General features: G+C 41.4%; 2 protein-coding genes and 1 long non-coding RNA gene across 5 annotated transcripts in view; 1 reads left to right on the top strand and 2 right to left on the bottom strand.

Moving 5' to 3' along the window:
* The window catches only part of LOC129710132 (homeobox protein Hox-A2-like), a 2,605-nt gene extending 164 nt beyond the window's left edge, over positions 1-2,441 (bottom strand). Inside the window, exons 1-2 of the mRNA XM_055656880.1 lie at positions 1,730-2,441; positions 1-1,114 (exon numbers count right to left, since the gene is read on the bottom strand). The exon at positions 1-1,114 is cut by the window's left edge and continues 164 nt beyond it. Coding sequence (XP_055512855.1) covers positions 405-1,114; positions 1,730-2,114 — 1,095 coding nt within the window. The 5' untranslated portion in view covers positions 2,115-2,441 and the 3' untranslated portion in view covers positions 1-404. The remainder of the gene's footprint in view (positions 1,115-1,729) is intronic.
* Positions 2,442-6,932: 4,491 nt separating this feature from the next.
* hoxb3a (homeobox B3a) lies at positions 6,933-9,155 on the bottom strand. The gene is made up of 2 exons (XM_055656871.1): positions 8,696-9,155; positions 6,933-7,911 (listed from the first exon to the last, which is right to left on the bottom strand). The coding sequence occupies exons 1-2, from the start codon at positions 9,108-9,110 to the stop codon at positions 7,124-7,126; spliced, it is 1,203 nt and encodes a 400-aa protein (XP_055512846.1). The 5' UTR covers positions 9,111-9,155; the 3' UTR covers positions 6,933-7,123.
* The window catches only part of LOC129710129 (uncharacterized), a 6,759-nt gene continuing 5,646 nt past the window's right edge, over positions 8,888-10,000 (top strand). The window contains exons 1-2 of one of the 3 annotated variants that reach the window (XR_008725637.1): positions 9,220-9,377; positions 9,957-10,000. The exon at positions 9,957-10,000 is cut by the window's right edge and continues 209 nt beyond it. This is a non-coding gene — a long non-coding RNA (uncharacterized LOC129710129). Of the gene's footprint in view, positions 9,008-9,219; positions 9,378-9,956 lie in introns of those variants that run through there. The other 2 variants (XR_008725639.1, XR_008725638.1) reach the window with 2 other exon arrangements.

The following is a 10,000-nucleotide window of genomic DNA, read 5'->3' as shown; positions in this document are numbered from 1 at the left end:
AAATAAGTTAAAATTCACTATTTCAATATTTTCAATAAATAGGCTACCTCTAAAACTTAAAATAACTCGTCACAGTTATCCTTTAGGGAGCTATACGATAAAGCAGCGATACTATAAATACACATACAACATGTTTTCCTGAGTAGTGAGGAGGATTATTCACATTCGTAGACACAATTGTCGAAACTGCAATTGAATACAACTGTGTTTCATTAAATACCTGTGCAATATAGACTGTCATTCCTGTCGGCTCCCAAGTCAAAGCTGGAGAATAAGTTATTTAGTGTGAGATCAGCCCTACATCACACAGACTTTTATTATTCCACATTATTGTTATTTAAACACTCAACAAATGTTTTTTAACATGGCTGAATTTTTACACTGACTCTTTGACTCGCCAATGGTTATTGATAAGTGAGGTGCTGTAAGTCTATCGTGCACAGAGCGCTGGTGAAAAAATCAAAACTGTCCTCGGGGATATCCACAGGGCTGTCGATAGACCCATGCAAGCTGGGCGATAAGCCATCGGAGAATGGCAGGTAGGAATCCGAGGAGAACATGTTCAAATCTGGGAGGGAGATCAGTTCTAGGGCGTCCACGCTGACGCTATCGAAACTGACCAGACAATTCTGGCCTGATGTAAAACCACTGTCTGCTGCTCCCGTTAGATTGAAGGGACTCCGGGCTTTTGAGTCGCTGCCGTACGCTGTCAGTTCTTGCAAGTTTTGGAGTTCTTTACTCAGACTTTGCTTTCGCGCCTGGTCGGCGCAGTTTTTATTGTCTAAGTTGGTTCCCGACACTTCGACGGGTTGGTTGTAAGGCGATGCCTCCTCGGCTTCGCTCTCTGGCAGCGAGCTGTTGGGAAAACTGACCCCGCCGTCCTGGTTTTCTTTATACTGGGCTTGCCTCTTGTGTTTCATGCGGCGGTTCTGAAACCAAACTTTGACCTGCCTCTCGGTCAGGTCTAACAAGGCAGCGATCTCCACTCGCCGAGGCCTGCACAGATACTTGTTAAAGTGGAACTCTTTCTCGAGCTCCAGGAGTTGCATGTTTGTGTAGGCAGTCCGTAATCTCCGCGCACTGCTGCTACTGATGTCGTGCTCGCCGGTGCCGTCTAACAAGAGAAGGGGGGAAAGAAAGAAAGAGAGAGAAAAGAGGGTGAGGAGGAGTGAGGACAAATACTTTAAACATTCGCTCGCGAGAACAATTGAGTAGCGCCTCTTCCTTTAGGAAAAAAAAATCCATTGAAATGAGTCATGTGCAAGATTTATTTCTTAAAGTCGCTCAATAACATTCTTTAGCCTTCGAAATAAATATCCTCACATTGACAATTTTACACAGCGAATCACAACCCCCTTACTCACGAGTTGGTGTAGCTTCGCTGGACTTTGATCAACATGGCTGCCGAGAATGGGAATACTCTCCCAGCATCTAGTAACGCAGCCTCACATCTTCACAACATAACGCGACAAACCGCACATTAAATAACATTAAACTAAGTGTTGGGATTAAATCGGCATTTGGAGGCCAAGTTTACGAGACGTCGGACAATTATCAATGCATTTTATAAGTCAATAATATTGCAATTACACCGCTAACAAAAAACAAAAAAACGCTTTTCCAAATCGGTATGTTTAAAAAAATATGACATTTACAAAATCGGAATTGTTGATTTTAAAATACGCGTTTCGAGGATGCAGAGAGAGCGCGGGCAGTGGGCAAAGCAGACCTGTCGGAGATTCCGCCGCCGCTGGAGGAGAGGTCCCGTGAATTGTAGCTGACAGCGACACAGACGCCTGGTTGTTTTTCCGCGACGACTTTTTCTCTTTCATCCAGGGGAACTCGGCGGCGGCGGCGGCGGCAGCAGATGGGAACGGGCCATTTGGAGGCCGCTGTACGCGACTTGGCCGCTGTTGCTGGTTGCTGTTGGGATTCAAGCTTGGGATGGTCTGCTCAAAAGGAGGAGGAATTAGTGTCGAGGCTGAAAGCGCCGAGTTCTTGATTGATGAACTTTGAAATGTCTCAGCGACAGCGGGGTAGGAGGACGTCAGGCATTCGGCGAGCGAAGGCTGACTGTTAATGAAACCGATCTCTCGTTCCAATTCGAAATTCATGGCCCCCCTTTTTTTTTTGCTTAATACCGAATAAAGAAAGTTATGAATATTTGGAGGTCGAGCAAAAATAATATTATCAGGCCTTTAATTCTGTATCACTGATATTACAAGGCGTATGGGGACCGACTCTATTAAGCTGAGGTCTAGATTGAAATTGGACCAAAGTCGTTGTCACATGATTGGCGTTGCCCAATGGCAATTTGGTGTCTAATGAAAAGAAACCATTATCTTTGCAATTGATTCAAAAAAGTGAAGGGAAAAAATCCTCTTCATTTTTTCCCCCCAGTCAAAGATTTAAATTTTATTGTGTTCATCTTATTTGTGCATTTTCGTTTTATTATAAAGGTTGGTCGGTGGGGGGATGATGTTTTTTTTTTGTTGGTTTTTAAAAAAAAAAAACCCACTCCCAATTACACCTCAGTGTTTTGCAATTCAAGTGAAGAAGATTTGCACTTTAAAAAATCTGGCGACTTGAGTAATTAACAAGGCGCCTCATTAATCTTCAAAGTTTTGACAACAGGGCTAGTGACAAAATTCGAACTTTCACAGGATCAGCCAGGCAGTTGCCACGGGCCCGTAGGAAAATTCCAATCCCTTTAAATATCTGTACCATTGGACACAAGGCACAAAGTGTCCCTTTTCCAATTGTCGGACGGATTTATCAGCCTTTTACGCTATTTTTTTTTTTTTTCAAAGTGCAGAAGAGGTTTCTCAAAGCAGGTAGGTATCGGTTTTTACTCTGAGCAAAGTCGACAATTGATATAAACTGTTGAGTAACTATTTTTTTTAACCAATTTCATCTTATCATTTAGTCCAAATTTGGGCAGCCCCTTTCTCTTTTTCATTACTTTAGCCATTTTCCTCATTCATCTACCAATCACCCATCTACCAAAGTCTACAGAGAGGTTTTCCTTTTTGAGGGGTTGTGTTAATATAGGATTTTTTATAAATAAAAGCTAAAGGCAAGTTTGAAACTAGAAAAGTATATTGAAACACATTTTCATTGCTTTGGTTCTGAATATGCGAAATAGGAGCATTTGGAAAGCCCCATTTCAGCGTGACCGGCCTTAGAGTTACAATAGTTGCCCTTTTTTTTAAAAAAAAGAGAGAAAAAAAGATAAACTGGTGGAACTGAAGGCAGCCACGATCAATCTTTCCCCACAGAACTTCTTGACAGCTCAGGCTCGGGAACACACTGAAGAATTTGCCTTCCCATATCAAATGCCAGGAAGTAACGCTGGCCTCCCATTCTGACCATCTCTTTTTTTTAAGTGAGAAGAGGCGATTTTTAAAAATCATTTATTTTTAAACTCAAAGTCGCCAGCACTAACTATATTGATACCTCAAACCGGTTACTTTTTTGGACAAATAAGTTTTTTAAAAATCCCTACCGAAAACACAGATATATTAGAGTATTATTTTTTTTATTATTTCCTAGAAGGGAGAATGAAATATAAGCCACCACCTTGTGCCGGGTTCAGTGCTTCCTGGTGAAAACTGCGTGGGATGTGGAATGGATTCGTGAAATTGGGACTGGAAAAACCTTTGTTTGTCAGTCCATGCGTGTGTGGGAAGCAAGTATTTAAACCGCGGCCCCTCACTGGAGTTTGCATCAGTGAAACTATTCCGAGGCGAAGAAATCTATCCCTTGTAGTTAGTATCAGTAAGAAAGTAGAAACTCCGAAGTAGAATATTTCAATGCGCAAAACTGGGCCAGTGAGATAAACAACCATTGTAGCCGCGTTACTGAAAGCTGGAGAGTGGGAGTTGCTGAGGCCGAGGAATAATTGGTTAAAATATGACGTGAGAATAAGGCTGTAACATGGCGTGTCGTTTTGTTTTGAATTGGTAGCTGCGGATTTATTTTCATTGTGCCCGGGTTAAAATGATGTCTCATCCTCGTCCTGAAAATAACTAAAAAAAAATAAATAACAGTGAATTGCCTGAAAGATGCTCCGTGAATAAGTTAAATATTTACCGCCGTTTATTCGCTACCGTTTTACACACAAATTGTCTTACAATGCCTGGTAAATATATATATATTGAATTGAATCCGCTATGAAGAGTGGAATTCCACTGTCGACATGTTTCTGGCACAATGACTGGATAAGGATGCACAGATTTAAACTGCATCCACCAACTCAATAAATAAAATGGGTGCTGAATATATTGGGAGACTATTTCATTCCCAATTGAGGTCTGAGAAATGCGAGTTAATGGAAATATACATTTGCAAGCTTCTATCAAAAGCAACATTTCAGGGGTTTTGTTTTGAGGAGAGCGATTTTTTTTTTAAAGTGGGTGGCGAAGGTTTGAAAATCGAGCAATATGGCGCCGAATCTTTTCCTCTTGACATCAACTGCAAAAATGTGTTTGGAAAAAAACCCTGGAGAATTGTTTGTTATGCGATCTCAGAGAGAGAGAAAAAAAAAGCGTTCAAACAGATTTCAGTCTTTTTAATGGCCCATATCGCAGTATATATAATTAAGACCTGATTGGAGCCGCTTGGCCTTTCATGTAGATATCACACAACCATTAAAAAGTTTACATGAAAATATCTGAACTAGGTTTTCCAAAAAATAACGGATGATGGACATATTGACTCGTTATCTTTTCACATTATTAAATAAACATTAAATAGAATTACCGGCGAGATTACATTGGTTATCTGAATGTATAACTGATGTACACTAATTCGTGTTGGCTTTATATTTAAATGCAAGATAAATGTGACTGTTCTGTTACTGGTGAGATTACAAAATGAAAATATCAATGAAAGTTTGCCTGGAAAACTAAATAGATTTTGAAAATTATTTAATACTTCGTTCTTATATTCAACACTGGAAATTACTTGGACAATACATAAATAAATAGCCTGGAAACCCCGTCACTGCTTCCTACACAATTAGTGTATAGAAATTTAAAAAATGCTCGATCGAATTAATTGGAAATAAATGCACTGTTTGTGTGATTAGATAACTAGAATAACTCTCGGCTTTTCATCTCCTAGCCCTGGGTCGCTGATAGGTTAACTGCAACCTATTGTTGCGATATGTGATTTTGATTACAGTGCTTGGCGCCTTTATTATTAAAGACTCGCTTCACTCCGTTTTATGCTCAAAATTCAATAAACTTAATTCAAAAAGAACACAATAAAACTTGTGTTGAAATGGTTAATCTATCAACCATTTACAGGCATTTGCATTTGAGTTTAAGAAGCAGGATAATTCTGGCATCAAATCTGTTTTCTGTTCAATTCGCCCCCCCCCCCCCCCCCCCCCCCCCAGTTTTTTCTCCCATGATTTTAGAGCTTATACGAATCACAATGCAAAAATAATTTCTCAGACAAATCCATCCATATCTTGGTCTGATAACATCACTTTAAAAGCAGTTGATTGCTAGACCAAGCAAAAATATCTTTCATTTTGAATGGACTAGCTGGAAAGGTCTGTGTACTTTGGCAGGCAGCTAGCTCATGGTCTCGTCTTTGTTTCTCTTGCAGATCCAATGACTGTTCTGCCCAGACACCACGTGGTGTCTCATTACACCGGATGGAAACTTTTTTACCCCTTAATTCCTGAATGTTTCTGTAAGTCTCTGGACCTTGTTTGGGAATAAAGATATTTACAAGATGCAGAAATGCTTCATTCTTATAGTGCAGTAAGAAGCCGCAATTGCAGACTTATTTCCACCCACCAATCCACTACCCCAACCGCCACCCACACACACACACACACACACACACACACACAGCCCTTGATATTAGAACAATATAGATGGAAAGCAGCAGTTGAATAACAAGGCAATAAATATAACACAGACAAGGTCTCTAATGCCATCGCTGTGTGTATGTGTGTTTATTTATGAATAGAAAGACAGTCAGAGAGGGTGCTTAAAACATGGCTTAAATAGTTTTTACAATCACAGCTGTACACTCAATAGAATGCAAAGTGTATATTAGTGTGGTTTTGGCAGTCATAAATGTATGATCATGAATAGATAACCAATACAAGAAAATATGTTAACAAGAGGTTTATTCCAGAATTGTTTGACAGACAACTGTTAGCAAGGAAAATAACTACAAAGAAGGCAGGGAGTCTCAGAAAAGGAGGATTTGCTATATTTTTCTAAATCAAGACTATACAATTACTGTTTGATTCTGTTCCCATGCCTAGAATAGAACTAATTACATTATTTGTCGGTACAATGGTATCATAAAACTACAATGTTGATCTAGTTTACATTAACTAAAATAAACTTGTTTACAGAGACATGAATACAACTGCTTTGACAGGTAAATACTAAAAAGTACAGGTTTTTTGTTTTTTTTATATATAAATACGTATTGTTGGGGATAAATTATACAAAAAAAATGATTTTTTTTTTCTTCCTGGTATTAATCAATAAATATATCTGAATGTTCACCAGAATACACACATATTGAAAGATGCACCAGCTACTCAATTTAAGAATCCTTCAAGGCCAAGTTGGAATTGCTTGCCTCATTTGAGCTGTTACACCCATTGAAATGTAAACGATAAGTGCAATACATGTGTCCAAAGGAAATTCAGCATCAGCAAATACCCAAAAATGTCTTCACTTTTGCTTTTCACAAAGGACAGGAGATTTATTCATTTACCCTGTTTCACGTTAAGTCCAAGAAATAAATGTGCAACGTCCAGGGCTTTTGCATTACCAAGTATTATTTTGCCCTAAAGGTTGTCATGGTTGGGGTTGGGGGTGGGATGGGGGTGGAGGGGGGAGGGGGGGGGGGGGGGGGGGGGGGGGGGGGAGGTGACAGTGAGGCGGGGCGGGAAGAGGGAGGGATGGAGCAAGCATAATCTACATAGGAGGGCAGGTTTGGTGAGGGGACAATATAAGCAACATATAAGCCAGCATACATGGATAAGAAGACACAAAGAGGAGAACAGATCAAAGAGGAGTAATGAGAAAAAGGAAATGATAATGTTATTTACTTTTCCCCAGTCAAGTTCCCCCACTTGCACCTGCTACAGATGGGTCAGTTTGGGAACTTCCTGAATTCTTCCCTGAGAAGGATGATGTGATGAAAGGTCTGTGTAGGTTGGATGTGTATCGCAAGGTCCATGATGTTGGCCAGGAGTCATCTGGGCAGCACTGTTGTAGTCCATGCTGGTGGAGGCAGGGTGAGAGAGGTGATTGAGGCCAAAGAGAGAAGGCCCTGAGGCGGACATGGAATCCACATAATTCCCGCCAACATACACTGGACTACTCTGCATGTTTGGTGTCCCATAATTGCCATTCCCCTGTAGTGCATGGGGATCATATTCTGGAGCTGTTCCAGGATATCTTTTCTGTTGCTGACTCGAGCAGCTTTTCATTGGGTTTTGGTAACTCATGGTCATGGCGTAAGCGTTCTGATGAGGTTTGTTGAAAGGCGGCGGTGGCGGCAGGGGTGGTGGCGAAGGGTCGTCGTAGGCAGAATTGTTGACGAGTGGATGCATGGCATTTACGAACCCGGCCGGGCCTTGCGCGGAGAGCGTGGGGCTTCCAGTCGGCGACGGTCCTCCTGAAGAACTCACCATGCCTTTAATCTTCTGATCCTTTTTGTACTTCATCCTGCGGTTCTGGAACCAAATCTTGATCTGCCGCTCACTGAGGTTGAGGAGATTCGCCATCTCCACTCTTCGAGGTCTGCAAAGGTAACGGTTAAAATGGAATTCTTTTTCCAACTCCACTAGTTGCGCGCTGGTGTAGGCGGTGCGCGCTCTCTTGGAGGCTGATCCTGGCGGGCTTTTGTCCCCACTGACATTTTCAGCTGCGAGCAACAAGATAAAGATAATTACCTCTTTAAAGTGCACCAGCAATTTCTCCAAGCAAATTTAATCACTCTTGAAAGAAAAATAGGCACCCCCTTTAACATATCAAGGCCCATCATTTTCACATCAAACAATATTAAAGGTTCTATACCTTCCAACACCAAAAATATGATGTGGGATCCCCAGGACCTTAATCTTAATCATATTGACACCATGTTTAGAGAAAAAAAAATCATATTCCACAGTTGAAGTGATGCACTTAAAGAGGGAAGGACAAATGCTAATTTGAAAAAGAACCAAAGGAATGAAATATCACGACTATTTGAGATTATGTTTAAAATCCAGCAGTGCTACACTGGAGATGTTAATGTTTCTATCAGCAATCATACCAGTGGAAAAGCTTAGGGATATTTTTTTATGGGCTTGTGGCAATTGCTTATGTTTTAATGCCTCACTTTTTTTTGATGTGATATCAACTTTCTACTTTCACAATGACCTTTATACATGCTGGGTTGTTTAGAACCAGTGACATGATGTATATAGTTGTTGTAATTACACGTTTCAATTTCATTTTCGACACAATAATAGCGGATTGAGCGACTGGAATAAGAGGAGGGCAGCCTGCCTTAATGTTAGCAGTGTATCCACAAAGTGTTAAGGTCTCAGCGAAGGCTTTACGTGCTGTATGCGTTTGGCCATCGTGTTTTTCAGTGTGTTTGCCTGAAGAACCGTGCAGCCATATTTCACTGGGGTACGAAAAACGGGAAAAGAAAATTCGTGTACCTGAGCTGGGGCTGCTGTTATTTTTTTGCTTGGAGTTTTGCCGTGTCTCTTTCATCCACGGGAATATCTGCTTGGTGAGATTGGGTGTGGAGGAGTGTGTAGACTTGGGCAGAGTCTTGCTGGTGCCTGGCTGTGTCGAGTTGCTGCTGGGGTTTTGGGGAGGTGAGACAGGTGGAGGTTGGCGGTGCTCGGGGTGGTTCGAACGCATGCAGCTCCCATTGATGTCTTTAGGTTTGGCATGCGGACCGCTGGTGCCAGCTGGCTGCATGGAACACGCCGACCTCTGGAAATCACTTTCAACGTGAGAAGATGGTGGGTATGGTTCCTGCGCCACTTCATAGCTGAAACCGTTTGCTCCCTGATATGTGTATCCACCGAATAGCGTGCAGTTGTCGTAGAATGTCGTTTTTTGCATCTCGCAGTTTCCCAATATTTATTTCACAAACTGTCAGGGTCCTGACACTCTTATCGAATAACATTGGCACCCCGATTCACGTGACGTTTTCTTCCAATAGCCTCCTGGCAGTTGACCTAAGGTTAGAAGAACCACGAAATAATAGTGGAACTGGTGTGAATCCATCTTACACACTCAAAAACAAATGACATGAATAGCCTTCACCAAACAAGCACAGCAGATGCCACGGCTGATCTTGAATCCTGCCTTTTTCAGACTATAGAAGAGGTGCGGGTGAGGTGATGGGGAGGGAAGGGGGGGGGGGGGGGGGGGGGGTTGGAGGAGGGAGGGGGGGGGTAATCTTACGTTGAGCTGTGATGGAAAGCTGCACATTTCACCTAGTCATCTGCAAAACTATTTTAATAGCGTTCAGACTCAGCGCTAGCCCTCAGCTGAATTCTTTGGTTGGGATTCTGTTCCAAAAAATGAGAATTATTTACACACACAAAAAAAAAAACTTCAGACAAACTCGGCTTGCTATCAATTTCCAGCCACGTAAACTTTCACAGACAGCTCAGTTAACATAAGGCCATAAAAAAAAAAATTCGTTACATTTGATTTTATTGTACTTTATTTGATTAAGTGTCATGCTGTCAATAATCTAGATTAAAAATCTGACCTACCGCCTAAAATTAGGTTTACGGTTATTGTTATAAAACGGAGCTGCCAAAGTATCAACCTTTAAATGTACAACGAACATGGCGGGGTGAGATATCCCCTGAAAACATCTGCTTTAAATAGAAGGGAACTAATGGATGTTTCAGTAGCTATGTATTAAAACTTTAATCTGAACCACACTTTTTATAGGCACCGTCGTTTCTTGCTGAACGCGGCATCTAAAACCAGCGTCT

This window comes from Leucoraja erinacea, chromosome 27, assembly GCF_028641065.1.
Source record: "Leucoraja erinacea ecotype New England chromosome 27, Leri_hhj_1, whole genome shotgun sequence".
In the NCBI taxonomy this organism is placed as follows: Eukaryota; Metazoa; Chordata; class Chondrichthyes; order Rajiformes; family Rajidae; genus Leucoraja; species Leucoraja erinaceus.
The sequence above is the reverse complement of the archived record's forward strand: the minus strand, read 5'-3'. Positions and strand labels throughout refer to the sequence as shown.